General features: G+C 49.4%; 2 protein-coding genes across 3 annotated transcripts in view; both read right to left on the reverse strand.

The window, feature by feature from the left end:
• Positions 1–999: 999 nt before the first annotated feature.
• Positions 1000–6081, reverse strand: LOC120950733 (MFS-type transporter SLC18B1-like). Its single transcript, XM_040368990.2, has 7 exons — positions 4678–6081; positions 3284–3932; positions 3004–3169; positions 2833–2928; positions 2424–2759; positions 2211–2336; positions 1000–2075 (listed from the first exon to the last, which is right to left on the reverse strand). The coding sequence occupies exons 1-7, from the start codon at positions 4786–4788 to the stop codon at positions 1991–1993; spliced, it is 1569 nt and encodes a 522-aa protein (XP_040224924.1). The 5' UTR covers positions 4789–6081; the 3' UTR covers positions 1000–1990.
• A 3649-nt stretch (positions 6082–9730) lies between these two features.
• Positions 9731–23338, reverse strand: part of LOC120950146 (protein takeout-like) — a 216006-nt gene continuing 202398 nt past the window's right edge. The window contains exons 1-5 of one of the 2 annotated variants that reach the window (XM_040367953.2): positions 21991–22092; positions 18681–18985; positions 10829–11203; positions 10596–10745; positions 9731–10527 (exon numbers count right to left, since the gene is read on the reverse strand). In XM_040367953.2, coding sequence (XP_040223887.1) covers positions 10373–10527; positions 10596–10745; positions 10829–11203; positions 18681–18756 — 756 coding nt within the window. In that variant the 5' untranslated portion in view covers positions 18757–18985; positions 21991–22092 and the 3' untranslated portion in view covers positions 9731–10372. Of the gene's footprint in view, positions 10528–10595; positions 10746–10828; positions 11204–18680; positions 18986–21990; positions 22093–23338 lie in introns of those variants that run through there. The other variant, XM_049606062.1, reaches the window with a different exon arrangement.

Raw genomic sequence — 23338 nt, forward strand, 5'->3', positions numbered from 1 at the left:
GTTACGGACTGTACGGCGCTGTGAATGTTATTGCAACAAAAAAAGCTGTATTTTGACATTTTATTATTATACTTTAAATACTTTAAGTGCAACATAACTTGTTGTTAAAATACCTTGATTGAATGTAAATAGTAAGATGTTCATTTATTTCAGTAGAATGAAGTGTCTACCACATTTTGTCACATACTGTACGATAGGGCGAAAAAGAACATTCCTTAAATGCTACCAATACTGACGTATAGGTGGCGCTTTAAGATGAGATTTAAAATCACCGTTGCGATGCCGTAAATTTTTATCAAAACACAATGTTTCACAACGATGCTGTTGGAAATAGATCGTTGCGAATGTATTGTAACATTATTTTGACTGTTTGATGCACTTTTGTTTGTGTATACATCTTAATTTAGTGTATTCTGCAATATTGTTTATCTATCGTTTGTGGTAAACTTATATTGACATATAGATGGCGCTTTAAAGCCCTTGAAAAATCCGTTAAAATATAGAATGAATATTTAAAAAAAGAAGCTATAACTATTAAACATTCGTGCGACGGTGTTCAATTCTACGTGCTCGTTGCGTTCCATTTATTACGTAGTAGTTAATTATAAAATCAAACAGTTCGAACAGATGAATGAATCGTTCGACCGAGATAGTTCAAAGAGGCACAGTTTGAATTGCAGTGCTGTGTACACCTTCGATAAGATTGTTTGCTGCCGGTTGACAATGCACCACTGGGTAAGCATCACCATCCGTACGATACGTCGTCATCGGACAATCATTACTACAACGCATATTTGTGCCGAGCTAACCGCCGGAAAGGGAAGAAGATCCAGTTCGCGCGGTGACGATCGTTCGTCGGTTTTGTTCCTGCGCTGCGGACAGCGAACTTTCCGGAACGCACACCTCTACATTGGTACACCGATCAGCACACCCACTCGTACACAAACCCTCCAAATCCTCCCATTTCTCCATTCTCTACCCACCGTATACGCAGCGTGGTCTGTTGATTATAAATACAATATTTTATTTCCTTTCTACTTGTGTGTTTGCTCACATGCCTTATCTAACATACTCTCATTCTCACACCGCACAAAACTTATCAACATCACACATAATGCTGGATTATTTCCGACTCGCTTCTTGCGCCGAGATCTCGCAGGCAAGCTGGCTCATCGTGCCAGTGCAGGCAGGCGGGTCACCCTTTTTGGCCGCGGCGAATGGTCTGGGGTGCGACTGACGCACAGGTCAGGGCTGTCGGCCGGCATGGCACCGGCAAGCTCCAGGAAAGCTGAAAGCGAGCTGGATTCCGAGAGACATGGGACACATGGGTGGTAAGGGGTGGCGTTAAAAGTTAAGGTTCGCACGGCCGAATATCGTCCGAACGGGTGCAGATGACGCCAATATTTTGTTTTAGGTATTATCGTGAAACTTGGGAACTGTTGAATCCTGCCAAAAGTTCGTCTCGCGATATTGGTTCGATCATCTGCCTAAGCCTGAGGGGGAAGTCTTTCGATGAGCTATCGATTGAGTATCTGGGATGGATGGTGGTGTGTATAACGTATTAAAAAAACAAGACGATCTAATATCCTCACTGAGTATTGGAGTTGGGATATGGGAAAGAAGCGTCCGTGGCGCTACAGTCGTGCTCCAGGGTATTCTTATGCTTCGTTACAACACTGGACAGAAGAGAGTGTAGCGTGTAGGTGTGTATCTGCCGTCGTGTGTGTAGCGTAAGTGACGGCGAGAGCGATGTGTCCGTTGCGCTCAGACACACCGGAGGAGGTAGTTACAACTAGTTAAGCTGGTTGTCTTGTGGCAGGTATAGAGTGCGCTGGATGAGGACGGGACTTCAACAGCGCAGCATTAGCAGTAAGCAAAAAATACCGATCCGCAAGGTCACTAGCGGCGGGTCGACGGCAATCTGGAGCCTGTCGACGTCTTGCGCTGGTAACACAGTACATAGGTCGCAGCGATGCACACACGGTGCTATTTAGGCCATTGTATCATGATAACCGGGCCGTGCGTCGAAACTTCCGTAGTGCGTCCCGTACTGTGTGCCGCTGTTCGTCTCTAGCCTGCCGAAAGAAAAAAAGAACATGAAAGGGCCCAAATCAAAAAGGGGTTACTAATTTACAGGCCATCCCCGTGACCCCATGGGCGGGCGGTCGGGTGGGCATTGTTTTGCTGACCCGCCAACGGCGACCACTTACTCGGTGACGGAGCGTGCCCAGTGTCCTTGTTTGCTTTGATAGCTGTTGCTGATTAGCAGATTGTTTACCGATGGGCGCCAAGACCCGATGAGCGAGCTCTGGCTGCCAGAGAATCCCGACTTGTTGCTGTTGGAGGTTGGAAATGCGGGAGGGTACAGGAAGATGATTAGGCGTTTTGTTTCATACACTCCCAGACGTCACTGCGCAACTTACCCCCGGTAGGTGATGTCAAGGCTGCTGGTACGGCTCGCCCCACTCTCGTTGTGCGAGTCAGCGTCCTGCGCGCTGGTGGCTGGCTTGATCAGCGACTCCACCGATGAGATCTCCTTGTACGGCGCAGGCGAACGTTCGAAGCAGAGGAACAGTATTGTAATGATGCCGACCACCAGCTGCAGCCCAATGATAAAGACGGTCGACGCGCGGAATCCGATCGCATCGAACAGCAGCCCACTGACGGACGGTCCGACGAATGCGCCGAACGCAAACGTTGACGTCCACAGTCCCGAAATCATGCCGTACGTTTCAATGCTGTCCGGCAGTCCTTTTTTACTGTGGCGAAGTACAAGGGGAACCGTTAGGAAGCGTGCAAAAGATGGGCTCTTTGGGAAGGTTAATAACGTACATGGAGATGTTAAGTGCATCCGTGAAGCTGGAAACAAGCACCGCAGCAATCCCTAGTCCGTGTAGCACCAGTCCAATGATGACGTATGTAAGGTTCCTGCAAGAAGAGGCAAGCAGTATACGTTTAATCTCATGCGTCTTTGGTATAGCGCACACACAGTGGACTCCGTACGTTTCTAGTGGGATGAATGATGCGGGTCCAACCATGCAGAACCCTCCGACAACCAGGAAGCAGCCCACTGTGGAGACAACCTTCGGATTGAGGAACTTGTCCACACCCCAGCCCCAGATCGGTGCTGTCAGTGCGTACACTCCTCCATTGATAACGAACACAACACCTGCAAACGAGAGCGATAGTGTGTTAATAGCCCAGTTCGTCCGTTAAACGTGAGCTGTTGCTATGCGTGCTGCATAATTTCAGGCGCACCGTTGTCCCAATCCCACTGTCTTACCGAGCAAGATCGGGCTGAGATCAAACTGCCGCAAGTGTGGCTCCATGGTAGCGCTGAGAAACCCGATCGACGCACTGGTCGCACTGATGGCGAGCGCACACACCACCACACCCGGGATCTTCAGCACCGCCAGCAGTGAGGCCGACTTTTCCCGGTTCGGTTGCTGCTCGTTCGGGTGCTTGGGCAGGATGCACAGCGTCAGGATGGCGGTCACAAACAGGGCCGAACCGAGCACGACGAACGGCAGGTAGTACCCGCCGACCGTGTACAGCGCGCCGCCCACCATCGGGCCCACGATCAGCCCCAGCCCAAAGCACGTCTCGAGCGACGCGAACGTGGTGGCCACATTGTTCGGGAACTCTTTCGCAATGATCGCGAAGGAAGCGGTCAGGAAGGCGGCATTGCCGAGCGCCTCCACGATGCGTATCACGAACGCGAGCGTGATGAAGGGCACGTGGCCGGGCACGCGATCCAGCAGCCCGAACAGGATGGCCGAGGTGCCGGTGGTAAAGATGCCGCTGTTGAATAATACTTTCGGCCCGATCCGGTTGATGTACTGGCCGTAGAGGGGCGAGATGATGAACACCACCAGCTCGAAGATGCCGAACACGAGCCCGTACTCGGTCGCGGTCGCCCCTTTCGATTCCGCCTGCAAAAGGAAGATGGGAAAGGGAGAAGAACGGTTAAATGGCATGCAGTACGCGTGCGGGCGCATGTGTGTAATCAGGAAATGAAATATTTTCTCGAACTGGCAAGATGGAAGGTAATCAATAAACAGTGCGTATGTGTAGTTGTAGTGCATCACAGCACGGTTAGATAACGGCGTCGCCGTGACATTCGAGCGCTCGTGAAATGTGAGCCAACCTCGGCGCCACCCTTCAACACCTTTGGTAAGCCTTTTTTGTTTGCACTCCAGAGAAGCTGGAGCATCATCATAGGGTGTTTGGTTCGCTGTAGCGCTTTTGATTTCAAACCAAACAGACAAACCATGCACGATGAATCATGCACGGACGTTTGTTTTATCAATTTTTGTACCACCACGATTACGATTCTTGATTGCATCGGATGTGTTCGGTCGCTCGCTGGCACCAAGAAAGCATGACAAACAGTGAAAAAAGTAGCTTTTTCAATGTCTTCATGAGTACCTACGCGGTTTTAGTACAAACGCACGTATCTTAGTACACCGCTACAAAACCACTGACGTCAAATGCTACGCGAGCTAATGCTCACAAGAACAGTGTGCATTCTTCTTGCTGTCTGTATTTATATTTACTGTCCTGTATTTACACCACACAGTGTTTACTGCAGCTGTTTCAAGAATAGGACACAATCGGGATCGTGTACTAAGATCACTTCCGTGTGTGTGTGTGTTTTTTTTTTGTTCGCCTACGTACCTCGTTAGGGAAGAATGGTGCCTGTAAGCTGACGCAGATTGCGTTGCAAAAATCGGCCAGCCCCATAATCATCAGCGTCAGCCACTGTCGTCGGGTGAAGTCTAGCGCCATCGTGCAATGTGTATGTGTGTATGTATGGGTTTCGATGTACTAAGAAGTATGTACGCGCTGGTCCAGCTGACCGAACGATCGGTTGTATCTGCAAAGCCGTTTACTACTCTAGCACACCTTCCAGTGTACGGCGACGCTCACACACTGCCTCAAAATGCCTGTATACTACACGGCTCTCTTTCTCTCTTTTTTGCTCCGTCCTTCCGCCTCCAGGATAGCACTGTGCACTAAGCCTCACTTCACGGGATCAAACGTCCTATTTACCCTCGTCAGACAATCACGCTCTCAGTGTAATACACCACCACCACCACCACCACTACGCGGGACGGGATGAAATAAAATGAGGCCACCAAGGACACAAACACAGCCGCACAGCGAAACCGGTCGATGTTCTATCGTCGGATGGGTCAGAATGCTGACACGGCACCTAGCACGGGATTTAGCATCGTGCCGGATTTGTGCACTGCACCGTGCGCTGCACCTCGGCCGGCAGTATACGGTATACACCTTGCGCTGCCACCCGCCGATGCTACTGCCCTATCGATATTGATAACTTCTTGGTGCTCTCTCGTGTCCAATCAGCGGAGCGGGCGTCGATACGGGCAATGCAACTTTCTTCGCAAACACGGCAGAATCGCCACGGACTGTCGGACAAAGAATTGTTGGCGAGGCACAAACACTGACACAAACGGGCACGGACACTGTGATGGCTGGGTGTGGTGGCACTGGTTGGCACTGAACCGAAACTGCGCCGAGCAGTCGGAATCGGGCGTTGGTGGTGTTCCCGAGCGCACAATAATCGCAACCCGTAGTTGTTCCGGTACAATGACGGTGGATCGATGGGGCCACTTGCTTTGCTGCTTATGGACGTTTACTTTGCAAATGCTTCGATTACACTGAGCGGCACATCTTTGGTACACAGGGAACACTTGTTTGGTCGTGATTGGCAGTCACTTTAAGGATACAGCCACGATATAAAATGGGGCTACGGATATAAAATGAAAGGGATACACGCCAAACACTGTTTCCAATGGGAGATGATCAGACAGACAGACAGCGAGGTAGGAGAGAGAGAGAGAGAGCGTGTGTGTGTGTGGGCGCCCGCGCGCGATCGAGAGCACTGCGACTGAGCGGCCCGGGAGGATGTTCGGTCGTTGGCTGCGAAGGGACTGATCGCGCTGGATGCTGCCAGCTCACAGGGAAGATGCTGCCCTGCCCCGTATCAGCTCGAGTGTCGGCGAATGGTTGTGTACGGTGGTACGTCGGTACGAAATTGCAGCCGTGTGCGAGAGGTACGCGTTATCAAGCGGCTCTGTGCACAGTGGGAATGTACGGGGACTGGACGAGTTCAATAAAATAGTCATTATTTGCTAAATTATTACAAGAAATATTCGTGGGAAATTAAATTCACTGCAAATGCGCTCACTGCATGTATGAAAGATACCTTTTTTGTCATGATCATCATTTATCAATAACCAAAAAAATGTAATTTTGTAACATTCATGATCATTCTAGCTGTGTGTTTCCGTGGCTGACTGAGTTGACGGTGTTCTGTTGTAGTGAGCCAACGTTCGGCATTGAGCTGCTTGTTCGGGCAGCTTTCGGGCTCCTCATTTTCTCTCTATCATCACTTCGCAACATATCAGCCGAAAGCGATACGACGATAGGTATTATTAGCAAAACAGTTATTCATTCCTTACCCACCACTAGTCACACAAATAGTCAACACACGGGAGATCAAACGTGCAGAATCGCACATGAGATTTTGTTTTTAGAAAGAGTAAAGAAGGCCGAGTAGGGTAAAGGTGAGAGAGGCAGCACGGGATTAGCTAAATATAACATAGCCTATTCCGTGTATGTTTAGGTACGACTGATAAGCGACCCGAGACCCTAATGGAGCCACGCGTCTTTGCTTTGGGCTCTCTACACGTACACGATTCCTATGATTCACGGACGTTTAAATCGATCGATAGCCTGGCAGGCGCGTGCTCGTACTGAGTGGCTCGTATCGTGACAGCATCTGGCGAGCAGCTATTGATAACAGGCTGTGTTTAGAAGTATTCATTGATTTAGACCTTCAGTATGTGAATAATGACACACAATAAAAAATGGACAGGACATTTTTGGCATTCCCCGTGTACACCGTTGTTCTTCCAACTCGACGCCCAATCTCTAGCGAGTAGCAACAACCGGAACCGAAAGATGATGCAACAATGCTGAAAAGGTTGTCATTCTCTTTTCAAATCTTTCACAAATTACCGTAAAAAAAAGCAATGGCAGACACAATCAGCACGAGTAATCGAATAGTGCTGCCTGTGTTCGTGCAAGAGTTTTAGACTCCCGGTTTTGCAAAAACTCCTATCCCCTAAAGCATTACGTACGCAGAACCGCCAGGGCCGTTTGCTTCCTGTGAATTTGACACAGCAAACTTACGCAAGGCCAAAAGGTTGCAAAGGTTTCCTTTCTATCGTCCTTTTTTGTCATTCCGCGTGAAGCACGTTTGATTGTAGCGCCCAGCTCGCTGATAGTACTCTGGGGGCCGACGACATAACATGTCGCCCTCCTATGGGACAGTTTTTTGTTTGTTTCTTCTTCGATGTGCTGATGTCTTTGCGGCTGCTCGGTTGGGTTCTTTATTTTTAGAGCAACTGATTACTGATAGTGAGCGGATGGGCATGCATCACCATGACGCGCCAGCCGATTTATGCTGGTGTTTTTTTTTTAAATGATTAATTTGAAGTTGATTTTGGATTGGGCTCTGTTGCGATGCGTTTACTACAGAGCAATTGAAAAACTATTGGGATAGACTGAGAGGTTTGTTTGGCCTGTCCTAAGCTTCAAGATGAAGAATTACTTTTGTGTTTTCTTTTGCTATCAGATCCTTAACCATTTGTTTTTTTTATCATGATAATGTATCGAATTGCCTATCAAAAACCACTGAACAGTAAATCATTCCAATAAACGGTCCCAAACTGCTAGTGTCAGTCATTTTCTCACGCGACGTACCCGAAACGCGTGAATGAATTGATCATGATCGATGACCACCCGGAAAAGAGGACCCAGAACGGCCAGCGAAACCTCTCCCGTGCGATTGTGTGCGTCTTCCAGCTATTCGTTATCAGCGCTGAAGCCTTCGGGCAGGGCACTGTCAAGTGGGCCTCTTTTGGGAGAACCTCAGCCCGTGCTCGTACTGGGCTAGCAGCAATTTGACTGTTAATAAATTGCTCGCACTACGCCGATTGCGGCAATTAACATTATCGCCTGTCCGGGGGAAATCGGCGGGTAGGAATCGGAGCCGGATGGTTGTGCGGTAGTTGCCGGTCAGTGATCGCGAAATTATTGCGCAAAATTAGTGTACGACTGGTGGATCGCTTGGGTTTGCTCGCCGGAGTGCGCAGTTAGCTCGGCGGCGGGGGCAATTTTCGGGTTGAACTAAATGTCGAGACTAATCGGGAGTGGTGACCTTCGGCACTACACTGTGTGTAATGTTGTTTTTGGGTTGCGTGCGCTACTGCACGTTTTGATTGAATGGCATTGAAACGTTCGGAGCTTCTTCTATTATGTTTTGCTAAATTAGAAGCTCAAGATAGCGCAAAGGAATTAAAATGAAAAACATGTCGTGGGGGTAATGAATCGTGCAATGGAATGAGTTGATTGTTACGAAGGACAATGAAAGCTTGATTGTGTTCCTCTGCTTAAACCAATTCCTGAGGAAAGCAGCATCAAATGGCTTTGGAATGGTACTCGTGCGACAGTGAAAACTTAACACAATGCCGTCACATAATTATTCTACCAACGTCAGCCAGCATTGCTGACCGATCGTTGGCAATGTTTTCCTCTCTCTCCCCTCGAAACCGCGATAAGCGAAACCCTTTGCACCGGCCCAGCCCTTCAGAACCACACACACGCACACGCTCCAGAACAATCGGGGCCGTTCGAGGGCGGTCGGGTTCGATCGTAGGCACGCGCGTGACTCTTCCTTCTTAGATTGTTTTGCCGCCCGTGGCCAGCCAGCAGAAGGGCCGTGGGTTCCGATCCACACGCTGCCACATCTGGCCAGGGCGAGGGTACGTCGACCAGCCCCGAACCGGCCCAAACTGGATCGGGTTGGGCTGACCGCCTTCAACCGCTCGTTACGTTGAACCGGAGCTTCGATAGCTGGGAAGATGCAGCCACTCACACACACACACACGTACACACAATTAGTAATGCACACATGCATGTGCACTTCGGTGAGGCTAAAAATAAACGGCCGTGTCGGCGACGATTGTCCGCCTGCCGGTGCTGGTTGGCTGGCTTTGGTGAGATAGAGGAAGTCGCTGTAGCAATTTTTCACTCTCGTTCCACAATCGAACGCTCAAAAATAGACCACGGGTCCTGACGGGTGCTTCGATTGAGGTTTTGGATGGAAGGCTCGTAAGACGGGGTGTAGGTTTCTACGGCTCACGGGCGCCCTAGTCAGGACCGGTGGATCGAAGGCGCCAGAAGTCGTCGTGGTCGTCGCCTGGGCCGCTGCGTCTCTGATAAGCCGTTGCGGCGGAAACAATAAATTTGAGCGAAAAATTAGTCCTCCTTAGCGCGAGTGGTATGGGGTGCCCAAGCCGAAGTGGAGCAGATCGACGCAGCCAATTACGCATTCGACGCCATGGATCGCCGACGTACTGATTACCGGGCAGTGTGACACTGTATTTGTACGCTGTTTAATGTAGGGTAAATAGAGAGACGTTCCACATTCGACCGTACGATGGGCGATGCGTTGCGATGGGAAGGTTAAGAAGACATTTAGTAATCCATTTAGAACATTAGAATGTGTCTCAAGAAGACGGAAGGCATCTGGCAATGATCTCCTAATCCTTTTCTAGATTTTAAAATCTAACTTACATGCCTTTCTATCTGACCGCATCTAACCCCAAATGGACAATTGACAAGAGAATGTGGTAACTTCAGTTTGCTTCACATTTGTTTTAATTTCACTTTATTTAAATTGTGGTTTGTGGTTTGAAAATCGCTTCCGCCATCTACGCTTTGCTTTCATCACGACGAAATATTTACACCTTACAGCTAGGAAAATGATCGCGTCCGATTTTTGTGTTGCTTGCGTGTATGCTTGGTCAGTGTATTTTTGTTTGTTGTTTATGTTTCACTAAAAAACATGATCTAAATGTGTAAGCGAAATTGCAGTGTCGCTCCTTGCAATTGTTAGAACATTTTGTACGCCATCGTTTGTCGCTTCAAACACTTAAACTACGTTGGGCGTTGGTTTCGTGTGGGATCAAATAAAGATCGAATGGAATAAAATAGTTTTTTTTTCTTTTATCGTTGTATGTTTACAATTTGTAAGTAATTCTCTCTCTTTTTTTTTTTGCTCATTTGCCTATCGTCGTCCTACCTTTACTAAAAAGGGCTTTTTTGTTTCGAAAATAAACGACACGAAAAGGTGTTTCGCGTTTTCCGCGTGTTTGCAGTTGGCACAGCACATTGCGCGATCCTTAAAACTACTACTGTGTATCACCTATGCTTTAAGAACGAATTGCTAATTGCTACGATGGGAGAACAGTAACGCGTAACGGGTAACGTTAGGGCCCTAGTCATCCAGCAGCCACAACCGCGTCGGCAGGTTGGTGAAGGCATCGTTCAAGAACTTCCGGAACAGCTTGCCGATGCTCTGGGAGGCCGCCGGTCTCATCTCCTGGATCAGCTCGTTCGCGTTCTGGTTGAGGAACTGGTTGATCGCTTCGCCTGCAAAGAGCGTTACCGTGTTAGCAAACTGAGCCGCAAAAAATGGATCGGAAGTGAAAGGCACTTACCCAGCACGTTCTGCGTGTTGACGTGGTCCTTCACCTTGAACCGGGCGTTCTTCATCGTAAAGTCGACGTTGATCTTCTCGATGCCCATAAACGACTCACCGTCCCGTTCGACCGCCTTACCGTAGATCTTGGCGATGGCGGTGATGTCCGCTGCAACGAAAAGCACGTGGGAATGGGGGAAGTCAATAACTGTCGCAGTTGACATTTTTTTCCCTCTCTCCTCCTCTACTTACAAAACTCCGTCCAGAACTCGCCGTTCGATCGCACCGGCAGCAGCAGCACGTTACCGATCACCTCGTACTTGCCGCGCGTCTCCACCCGCGGGATCGCGATGCTCATGTCAATGCGCAGCTTCTTCAGATCGCTGCGCACCTCCTTGATGGTATAGTTGCCAGCGCCCTGGGCAACGATGTCCGTGAAGAGGGCCTTTATCCGCACCGCGCCGGCATTGTTTTCCATCGCCAGCTCCTCAATGCGCAGCGGCTCCAGTGGCGGCGTCTTCAGCTCGGGCAGCCCGCGGGCAACGTACGGTTTGACGAAGTTGAGCGAATTCCGGATACATTTGTTAATCTCGGGATCAGCTCGTCGGCAGGGCAGAATGTATGAGGCTGTGGTAAGATGGCGTGAGAGAGAGAGAGAGAAAGAGAGTGAGAAGCGGTTTATTGGATTGTTTGTGCTTTGCGTGACGTATTTCTACATGTTTATTACGCTAAAAAAACAACATTCTATTAGAAAATGAAAGTTTGTTTCAAAGGTTGCATACATTTAGGCGCAGTTAAGCAAGACTCGTAATAATTCGACAAAAAAGACAACTCTAATCAATTTCAGATAGTCTGACGCCATGTGCATCTTTATTTCATTCGTAAGGGTGTATCAAAAGCGTTTGTAAAGCAAATCGAATGGATCAACTGTCTTTGCGCGCGGTGGCAAACGGTGCGCATCGCTTTTGGAGCGTAAAAGCAATTAAAAACCAACCGCCCGTTTTCAGGTCATGCATCCGGTGGAAGAAACATCCGATCCGTCGAAGGATTTCATTGTCCACTGTTGCAACGCGTTGTAGCGTGTGTTGCGCTTCCGTTTGTAAAGCACCATACGGTAGGGAGTTGTGGTAAACCGACGCGGTCACTTCAGATGAGTTTAATATTTGCCAAGGCTGTTGGTGCAAAACAGACAATTGTGAATGAAGGATTTACAAAACGATCATCGGTGGTGATGAGCGGAGGTAAATAATATCAAAAATACTGCAGAGCTGCATAGTGCACTCCGGTGAAGACTAGAGTGCGCGTAAGTATGCCCTCGTGCGCTCCCACTGTGCGTTCCCAACGCTACAGTGCTGGTCGTTTGCCTAGGATTGCCATTTTCGTATTGCAACACACCCACCGCTCGCGCACTACATCGGCGTTGGAAACGATAACGATCGCGATGCAAGGTGGCATTTTTAACGCACTTACGCACCATGAGCACCAGCATGAACCAGCACAAATGACCTCCAAAACAGTGAGCAAACAAAACCGATTGCCCCAGCGGGACACCGTCGGTTGGGATTGCAACTTTCCTCGCGCCTGTAGTTGAGGCGATCTTCAACACCTCACGCTTGATTGCGCTTTTCGACACCTTCGAACCGGCGATCTTGTGGCACTAAGAAATTAAGAAATTCGACCACCATCTCATCTGGCGACCTTGAACGGGACCGCTTGTTTTTTTTTCTTCTTTCCCCCTTCAACTCTTGATCCTTGGCCTGGTTCCATTTGTCGGCTTTGTTCGACTTTGCATACCTGTGCCTGTGACTTTGGCGCAGTAGCGCGGTCCGCAAATTCAGTCCAGGAAGTAAAAGTTTGGACACCGACGTAATTGGTTTGGGGCGCTCGGGCACTTGGTTCTTGGCTTAAACCACCCCCTGCCCGTACACGATAAAGTACAGAGCCGAGGGCAGAGAAAGATCTAGACGACGTCGCAGAAAACAAAACCTGTTCGAGCTAATTGTGCGGTAGGAAAGTAGGATAATTAAGCCCGTTCTCGGCATTCAGCTGGGCCGGGCGGACGAATGGTTGGGTAAATTAGGGCGGCTGCACGGATTATGCAAAGCGACGAAGGGGAGACGTATTTTGCGCTGTCCGTCGCGTTGTTGCGGAAAGTGTTAAGATTTGCGCTGCGTACGCACGGCACGGCACGCCTGAAGGACCCTTGGCGGACGAGAAGTGTTCGAAAATGTATGTCCGGCTGCGAAAGGTGCTAATGCGGGAAACCTGTTTGCGTGGCAGTGGGGGCTTGGGTAGAGGGAGCGCGTGAGTGTGTGTGAGAGAGAGAGAGGATCGCCCTTAAATGGCCAAATGTTCTCTCTAATGGGGCACAGCCTCTGAGGCACACACTGCAGAGTTTTCCGACAGAAGATGAACAATTTTGATCTGGTGCGTTCTACAGCTGCTCGTTGCGATTCTCGCGTTCGCCGTTCGAGTTCGATCTCGGTTGCGTACGATTACTACACGCAGCTATCACCACAGGGCACCTGTGTGGCTTTACCTCTCTGTGTCTGTGCGTGTTTGGCCTTGCTTGTACACACCCCTCCCTCCCCCCTCACCTGCACACACGTTCTGCACATTTCGGGCACCCTTGAAGCGATGGCTTCGGCCGCCCTACGAGAAAGAAGAGACATTGGCGCGACGATTGGCTAAAACCCGTGCGCTGCCACGCTGCACTGATTGCGCCACGAACGTCCACGTTTCAAGCCACGAGACGATTTGCAGAGCAAGGCGAACGGATCGGATGGTCACATGGCCACGCACGGGTCGCACGCACCGAAGAAAGACACCATTCTTGAACGAGAGCGCACCAGAACAGTGCAGCGTACGCATTGGAGCGCGCGCGCGCGTACGGTTGCAATTAAAAAGACACAACGCGCCGATTTCGACATCCCCAAGAGCCCCACAATCCATCCAAATGCGCCAATCCTAGGTAGCGCGAGGCTTGATAGTGCGCTCGAGGTAGAGTTCACCTGCCCTGCGGGGAAGGGGGGAGGGAGATGGAGGATGTTGGGGTAGAATGGTTCTGCGTGTAAGAATGCCACATGAGCGGGAGGGGCTCTTCCCTACGCCGGCCCGTGGAAACTGGGGCTCCTGGTGGCCCTGGTGTGCCGTTTCCTGAGGATATGTGGCTTTGGGTCGGGGTGAGTTTTGTTTTTTTTAGTTGGTGCGTCAAACAATGATCTGAGGGTGCGTGGAAACAAGACAAGAGTTTCCTGGGAGGTATATTACGCGAGTCGCTTGCGCTAATGAGTATGCGGGTTGGAGTAGGCTATGATATGGTTTTGTAAGAAGAACGTAAGGCGTTTATTTGGATTTGATTAAGAGGAGTGTTTCCAGTGCTTGAAAAGTGGCGAGAAATAGAAATATAGTAAAGTCTCTCTAAAATGCAGTCTGTTCAAGAAGAATTTGGCTTCGTGTATTCTTTAGGCAGAATATTTGAATGTCTGTTGACATTTCACGATCAAAAGTTTCAAACCTAAGGCCATAGTTTAAAACTTGGAAACGGCATATCTTCACGTTAGTTTAGTATCCCAAAGATAAATAGCTTTCAAGGCTTTTGGTCAATTGATGATTCGTCTTAGAGAGATTTAACTGTACTTGAAACTCTTTTGTCATCGATCCAATTGAGCTTTCGTAATTCCTACTACGATCAAAGCTAACTCCAGTTATATGGGAGATCAAATTAAGATCAAACACAGAAATGTTCTGCTCTCTTGCAGCTCAACTGCAGACACGGATATCCAGCGGTGGTCGCCAAATGTCGGAAACCTTTAGCTATTTGTGCTCATCTGTTGGATTTGAGGCTTTCTGGACAGCTGAATACATTTCTGACAGCTGAATGAGAATACTTTGAACGATGGTCCTGCCCACATATAAGGTTGATATGTTATACGGTTTAGAAAACCAAGCGTTAATGTCAACCAAAGAGTAAGGTTATAAATAACAATAGGCTGAACTGGTCCTTCGTGTGCGTATTAAAGCCTAAGCCGAAGTTCTTGTGAAATTAGTCAGATTTTTGGCACCAATATAGCCAGAAAACATCCTCTACGAAATGACTTTTGACTCCATAAGTTGAATGATATATGGTTTAATAAAAAGGTCTAGAAGGCCGCAAAGTCTGCAAATATCTGGTTTAATGCATAAGAATTAATTAAGTGTCCGAGCTAGAAAGTATTGTATGTAGGTTAATTTAACATTATAAAAGAAAAGCCATTGACATGGTGCTAGAATTGGAACATGTTACAATTGTAGAACATAGAATAGACGAATTTCATCAAACGAAAATATACATTCAATACTTCAGCTACAAAACTGCACTGCTAAGCTGCAGAAGTGTCATGAAAAATGACACGCGCACTCCAAATTTCCCGCCACTGGTCATCTCGCAGCGGAATCTTAACCGACTGTGCTTGTGGAAAGGTGGGCAAGATCCGTTGCTGGCGCTGGCCCCCCGTGCGGTGCACCTTTCGAAATGAGTCAGGGTCGTTCATTTCGGGAGGTGGACAGCTTTCAAAACAATGGTCCAGTGCTAAAACGGCGTTTCACGGTTTGTTTTCGCTTGCACGGTGGCGCATTCTTTGCTTCTCAACCACTCCCCCCCCCGTTACCCTTTCTCTTTCGCCCACCGCTTGCCCACCACTCGGTGCCACTCGACATCCGTACAAGTGTTTTGTGCCGAATGGACAAACAAATGTGGTGTGCGCCCGTCCAGCATCATCAGCATTATTTTTCGCCGTTTCGCTTGCAACCGAAAGGCCGCAACGAAAGCATCCCGGCTTAACACAACCACACACAACCACACACACACGTTGCACCCTTTGGCTGCCGATGGCCAGCGCCGAGGTGACTTGCAAAAGTCGCCACTTCTCCTGTGCCGCGCCCGGCAACGGTGTGAGAGAGTAGGTTAAAGCGCGCTTTCGTCACCCGAAACGCGCCTTGCCTTGCAGCGCGCGAGCCATTCCCGGGGTGGGTCTGGCGCGGCGCAGCTGATTCACAGCGACCGGGCAAAGAAACCTTTCAAAAGACCCTCGGTGTTCGCCCCGTCATAGCCACCACTGCTTCTCCGTCACACTTCCTGGCCGGGGCGGGGTACGCCCGAACGGGGCCAAATTCTTGTGCGCAGCGCGCGGGCTTTCCCCTTGGCCGGTTTTGAGGTAATCGTCGTGTCGGCTCGCGGTGTCAGCATCGAGGGCGCTCGCGCTGTCCATTTCATCATAAAGTTTATCATTAGCTGTGGCGCCCTAGCGACCGCGAGGGAGAGGGAGAGATGACTCCGTCCGGCTGACGGCATTCATTCATGCAAAGCAGCGCGTCCTATGGATGTCCCGCGTCGTTCGACATTGAACGATGAATAAAATAATAAACCCTTTCCTTTCCCCTCTCCCCCCAATCTTAGGCCATCATTCAATGGACTTCAATGGAGGGAAAGAGGGGTGAAGTAAGAAGCTTTGGCCGGCCAAATGTTTTGCCGAAAAAGGGACTCAACCCCTCGCTTCTCAGCTCTGTTGGAGCGCCACACGGTTCAAGTTCACACATACACACACACAAAAACACTCACACACGAAAAAAGACCCTCGACTGTGGAATTGATAAAGCAAACATTCAAAAAAGCCACCCGACGGTTCGCACCACACACAAGCATAAGCATGACAATAAATAAATGAAGGCGAAAAGACGCTTTCGTGAACTTGAAACGGGTTTACCGGTGCCGCGGTGTTTGCTACCGATCGGGCCGCAGCATTGCGTAATCATCCTCCCAAAGCGACCAAAGCGGAAAGTGGCACACCGAAAGTGACCATCTTCATCGTTGTGCACGTAGCTTCTGCGGATCTGTTGTTGCGTTTTTGTACGATGTGTGTGTTTTTTTTTGTTTGAATGCACAAAGACAAGCGGACTTTTGCCAAGGTTTTGTTGACATGTGTTTGTACTATGTTATGTTTGGCTTGATATGTTTTTAGTCCGTTGAAGGTTTTGTTGTCAAAACGATTTTTTCATAGAAGGCAATGGATTTTGTTTGATTCGCTTTTCCTTCCGTGGGCTTTATTTGAGCTTATTTTATTAAAAAAGCTAGCCATTTAAATTTGAATATAAAGATCCTCTCCTACAGCACCAAGAATATGGCTTCACACATGATCCACGATCAGCTGTGATGCTGTGAAGCCAAATGCGAAAGCGAAAGTGATGATGGTGAGGGCTGAAAGCGAACCTATATCCCTCTCCACAAGCGCAATTGGCTCGTTGGAATCCACGGTGTGCCGGTGTGTCGCTCCTTCTCGCTGTGCCGCTCTACACCGCGCTCTGCTCACCGAGCCGTGTGTAAGTAGCGCAGACAGGGTTGCAGACTTGGGTGGGATGAAAATAGGTCACACCGGTGGTACGGAGATGGAGCCGGGGAGAAACCTCCCCATTATGTGCCATTACTCCTCCATACCCAGCCGACAACGACGCGTCTGGTCACGGGTCCGGGGTGCAATGGTGCCGGAATCTCCACTCCGGTTTCTCACTTTTACTCTCATTCAAGTCGTCCCACCGGCATATCATCGGCAGTGGCCGCGAGACGCGCTTGCGTGCAGCCCGTTCAGGTGAGATAACAACCGGGTCGAGAAGCTCACACAAAAAAAAAAATACTAAAAAAGCACCGAAAACGAAACGAAACTACTGTCACACACAAGCCAAGCGCTCGTGTTGGTGCTATGGGAGTGTTGGGTGCGCGCGCAGCTTGTTTGTAGGTCGTCGGCACCATTTTCATCAAGCCGCGGATCACGATGCGTTTGGCGCATCGGCCCACGTGTCCGCTCGTGCATTATTCGTAGTTTTGGGCTGTAGTTTGTGCAGGAATTTTCTGTTGAACGAGCTGTTGAATGAGTGCTAATTTTAACCATCGTTAGCACCGTGAATGAAACGGCAGGTGGTGTAGCAGCACGTGTCCGCTTGTGTGCGACCGTGCCTGATGTAACAGTACGCCTACCCGTACGGTGCCGATCGAAAATGATCGCACTTGGAAGTGGCAGTGAGAGAATGAGAGAGAAAGAGAGAGGGCCGCCTCGTGTTTGGGGCGATCATAATCAGATATGATGACACCGTGCCGTGTCGCTGCAGGAGAAAGGGGAACGGCGAAGAAAACGGTGGCCTCGAACTGTGTGTAACCAAAAAGGCACAGTTGAATTGAATCGAAAAAATACAGAAGCCAACAAGAAGTAAGGCCAAACGAAACCAACAACAGACACACACACAACATCAACAAAAAACGCTCAATTTGATACGAATGAATTAATGTTGCAGCGGGGGCAGGAGAAGAGTGGCTCGGGGCCACGCACATGGCATCAAGGAAATGAAAACCCGGCTAAAGGCAAAACCACGCAGAACTATTAATCGCTGCTTGGGTCGGTTCCGCATCGGGTCAGGCACGGAAGGTGTGCATCGGGCACGGCAAATACTGCAGGCAGGTTACTTTCGCTGCTTGAACGCGGACGCACGCGTAGTGGCACGCATACGCAATCAAGACCCGCCACCCCCCTGGGGGGATTATGAGTATATGTGTCTATGTGTGTGTGTGTGTGTGTGTGTGTGTGTATGCATTGTTATCATCAAACGTACAATGGAGGATTTTGGCGTTGTCTTATCCGTCGATCAACAGCGACAAATTTTTGAGAGAAAAAACAAAACCCCAGCAAGGAGACACCGCGGGGTGAGTTTCAAGATCATCACCTCCACCCCGTTCGGGGGGAAAAATGGGAATGTTTATGCGCAGCAGCTGGAGTGGATCACCTTGAACTAAAAAAAACAAGCGCACGAGAAGGAAGAGGAGGATGGGAAAGAAAGAAAGCCTTTTCACTACAACCGACCGATCGTTCGGGGGGAGCACTCGGGAGTGGGACAGTTTTGGAAGTCGGGACGGATTTGTTGAGTCATCTTCCATGTTTAACCGATGCGGTAGCATGCTCCCATGAACACTTGACCAGCCTTGACGAGCTTCAAAATTAACAATTTAAATTCATCTGCACAAACACATCTGGCGAAGGCGAAGGTTTAGGAGGGTAAGAAGAAGGCACCGAATACTTACGTCGTTCGTAAACTCCAGCGGCGGATGCGGTGGCAATCACCAGCAAGCTCCAGACCAGCAGACTTCCTACGGCCATCGTGACACTCCGTTTGGGCCGACCGCTCCAAAAAAAGGCAAACAGTGTTGCGGCTTGAAATGCGTCTCGTGGAGCGAGTGCTGCCGGAGCTGTCCTTGGTCCGGCGGTTCGTTGGCAACACGGCACACTGCTTCGATTGCTGTGAAAACTCTGTCCTTGCCTATCGATCCGAGCAAACTCGGCACTTATATCTCTGACACTTTCTGACGCCTGAAACTACCTCTGCCCACTGCAAAAGCCGGATGGCCGGAACGGGAAGGAAAACAATGTCGTTTGTTAAAGCACATTGGCAAACAGGTGAAGAGATAGGTGAGTGTTTGTACTGGGTAGAAAAACGTAATTCGATGACGATAAGATCATCCCGGTGATTCGTCGTGCTGTAAAGCACGCAAAACGCGAACCTTATCATTAGCGCATTTTGCACGGTCGGGCACACCACCCTGACATCATCGGAGTGCGAAATTAGAGGGCACGGGCAGTGCCTGGTAAGTCCTTCGAAGCAGGAACTCTAGATGATCATAAGCACCTTCCTTTCTTACTGTACTGGTTTGATTACCGGATCGTGATCGCTTCTAAGAAGAACTGTGTTTTTTTCCTGGTGCGACATTACCACTAATCGTCGCTTTGTGCACCTTAAACAGCACAATGTCTGATGTGTCTTTTCACCCAATAGAGACGTAATGGCGACAGCGGTGCCCAATTCCAACAACATCCAACGACGCTCTTCGAGACGTGCTACGTGCTAATGCGCTCGAAGAATGGGAATCAAGGTGTCACCAGCGATGACTTTTAGTAAGCGGCTAATATTAAATAACCGGTACAGTCGTCCTCCAACCTCTGACGCCCCACCAGCCTTCTCGATCCTCGGATGAAGCAACCGGGGTGTAGGTTATTGTTGATGAAATGGCAACGAGAGTGCCTGTGCCTGTGTATGCAGTTCGGGCTCGTAATGTGGTCAAGTATTTCTGAGCGGATGCTTGCGTAAGCATGGGTTGATTTATTCTACGGCTTATACGGAACCCGAGGCACGCCTAGAACGATGGTGATGGTGGGGTTTGTTCGAGGTGGACAATCGGACGAAATGATCTGTGCAAGGTGGCGTGGTTTGTTTAATGGACATTACATGGACATAGCTCGACCACAGACATTAGCGCGTTCGAGAAGAGCAGGGTACCGGGTTACTAAGAAGACTGGTTCTGGTAGCGATAGCTTGATTTTGCCTCAATTGTAGGTGAGTTTGATGGATTATGATGAGGGGGTATCGAGCTGACAGGATAGTATTTTAGCATCCCGTTCTCGAATCTACCACGGACTTTAGTGGCACCACTCAGAAGCGGTGCACTTGAGCTGAACTTTTGCATTTAAACTACTTCTGTTAGTCAAGATAGGCATGCAATGCCGTAACTTAAGCAAAGATCTTCATACTTCACTCAACTCCTTTCAGTCAAGTGAGCCACAGCCGACCAAATTACCATCTCCCACGACGCTACGGTTTTGGTACTGTAATCCGACCGACTTTCGGTTTGACCCAGTTCTTTCACCTCCTCTTGATAGCGAAATGATGGGAGGAAAAACCGGCTTCTGCATTGCACAGAAGGAGAGATGGACACGCACGCGCACCAAACCACGCCAATACAAATCGGGCGAGCTGGCCGGCCGACGATGCATTTGGCGATCGTTGAAGCTGTCAAAATGGGGCAACCAATGCCAGTCTTGACTGGCTTGTGTGTGTGTGTGTGTGTGTGTGTGAAACGAAATAGACACAAAGCGCAAAACGATCCCATCTCTGAATGGAGGTGCCTAAATAGCCTTGTCTCCTTCTGTCTCTCGAGTGCACTCCTCGACGGGAGTCAGATCGATCCCGTGGTAGCTTCCAAGCGCTGCAGATCATCAACAGGCTCGGCATCTTCTCGGGGCATCGTTGCAGAAATTGAGAAGCACACGCTGCTGGCAGCGCAGTAATTGAATTATATAACTTGCGTCTCGGTCTCTGCGGCTTGTTTATTATTCAATTCTGCGGGCTCATTTCGGCACGGTGTGCGTGAGAGATCGTCACGATGAATGACGACACTTGGGCAAAACCACCAACTGGCCAGGGGTACGTTCTTCACGCCGTGCAAGGATAAGAATCACATTTGATAAGCTTTCCTGGAGGCAGTTTGAAAATAGATCACACTGAGAAGGATCGAATCAACCAACAGCCGAGATGCGATTGGAGTTGGTATCGCGAGGGATGCGTACGCGTTCGGAAATTGGTTCGAATGCCAGTGCAGTACGAAGGTCCGTGGTGTTGGCTTTCGTTCGGTTTCGGTGTCGCTACACTCACACTCACGCTCGGTGCGCGGTTGGATAACAGTGTGCGAACATGGGCCATGGGGACGGGGCGAAATTCACGGTGCAGCCCGATCGTAAATGGCACTCCCCGGTTTCGAGACGGCTTAAAAATATCGCGCTGGTTTCGGCGTTTCGTCCACCGCCGCCGTACAGCTGGCCCGAGCTGCTGGTTCGCTCCGCAGTTGTCTGCGGCCTCGGCGGGCGAACCGAGATACACGGCGTTTAGAGATATTTGCACAATATTCCCATCCCTTCCCCTTTGGCAGGCCCTGTTGCTGGTTGGTGTTCAGGGGAGAGCCTTCCTCCGCCCCCCACGTGCTTCTCTTTCGCGTCCAATCCATCGCTTGCGTGTCGTTGTGCGTATGAGTTGGCTGTCCAAATTAGGCTTCTCAAGACACAGGCACAAGCTTCTCGAATGTCCACCGCATCTCTGAGCGTTTAAACACGATCGAGATGCTGCTGGGGGAGGCTGGGGGAAGGTTGTATTCGTTCTTTATCGTGTTACGATTAATGCACCCACAGAAATGTTCGAAGCTCTGGCGTCAATAGCGTCTTACGGCACTGACAACAACAACAAAAACACTGGTCACAAACACGCAAAACTGTTCAAGCTGTATCGATCGAAAAGGGTGTCGCAAACTGCTTTCCGATCGCAAACTCCACTCCATTCGCTTGCTTGCTTTCCATTTCTTTCTGCACCGTCACAGTTCCTTTTTTTTGTGTCCGTGGAGATTTCGATAATCACCGCAAGGCCGAAAATTTTACGAGCTGTTGTTTCAGAGCTGCCTTTGTGCACGGCAAGGCGACTCGAAACCAGTGCTTGAGACACTGCTGAGATAAAGTTCAGTCCGACGCGACAGACATAAGAAAACCCCGCTAAACACACAACACTATACGCACCAAAACCAAAACAACTGGCACTACGCACCGGAGCGACTTTGCGCGAACGAATAAAGCCGTTGCATTCGGCGCAGCACACTTTTATATGGCACGAGCTTTTTTTCTCGCTTCTCTCACCTTGCACTCACACACATACATACATACATCGCGCCCGTCACTCACGCGAAAGCTCACGCTCAGTAGGCTAGTTGGGTTGTTTTTTCTTGCTTTGCCGCTGCTCTCAGCATTTCTTTCGGCTTAGTGGTTTAGTAGCGGGCAGTTGTAAATGAAACAATCGAACGAGGAGAGCAATTCGTCACTCAGCTGTTGCTCACCTAGTGAGTGAGTGGGTGAGTGGTCAAATTAGCTCACACTGTAGCAGACTGGCTTTGAGTAAAGCTTCCTCCCAATGCTACCGAAAATGAAGAATTTTTTATCGTACGATTTACATCCATCAAATTCAGATACTGTTCACAGCACAATTCTAATCGATCGTCGGTTTTTTTTGCTTGCTTCAGACCCAACGGCACACCGTACTTACACCACGCGCGCAAACACGGCGTTCGTCGCTTGCCCGCGCGTTCAAGTTCTTTGTAGTTAAACGCTGCACGCGGCTTATTCTCGTACGCCCGGGTTGGCGAAATACCGGTTCCAAGAGTGGCATTTACTTATTCTCGCTATAATGCTTCCGTAACGTGTTCCTCGTTGTCATTTGAATGCCTGGTTCAGTTTTTTTTAAATAACGCTTACCATTCCCGGTTGGTTATTGGTGGTGCCAGAACCACCCGCATGGTGACCCGAACGGTTGTTCAGCGCTGGTAGAAGAAACACTCGCTATTATGTTTCGATAATTACGCTTCAGCTGAGGGCGATCAGATAACGGAGTTATTGTTCGGTCCATTCAGAAGAGTGACCTTAAATTATCATATTTTCACGTCATGTGCACGCAATCGCACTCCAAATCTGTCCACCTTATACTAGTGAACCGCTCGTGCTGTTACACAAAGGGAAGAGTGGACAAAAAATATTGTAAACAATGTTCCAATGTCTCCCCTCCTCTCATGAATTATGATTTCCGGTCAATTACTTCATTCGCGGTGTAACGAAGCGGGAATAACTAATTGATTTTGATGATGGGTTTGCTATTGTTGAGTCGTACTAGCCGGGCCCGATAAGAACTCTTCTGCTAATCCTTGAGCGATTTGCTTCAACCTGAAAACACACACACACAGACGCAGATTCGTGTCGCCCACACGCCACGCCGCCCAATGTCAGCGAACCATTTCGGGCGGTGAACGATTTTCGGACGTGGGACCGGTTCAAGGAACGGGGTTTTTGATCGAACGAACCGGCCGAACGTTATCAGCCG

Source organism: Anopheles coluzzii, chromosome 2, assembly GCF_943734685.1.
Source record: "Anopheles coluzzii chromosome 2, AcolN3, whole genome shotgun sequence".
NCBI classification, from domain to species: domain Eukaryota; kingdom Metazoa; phylum Arthropoda; class Insecta; order Diptera; family Culicidae; genus Anopheles; species Anopheles coluzzii.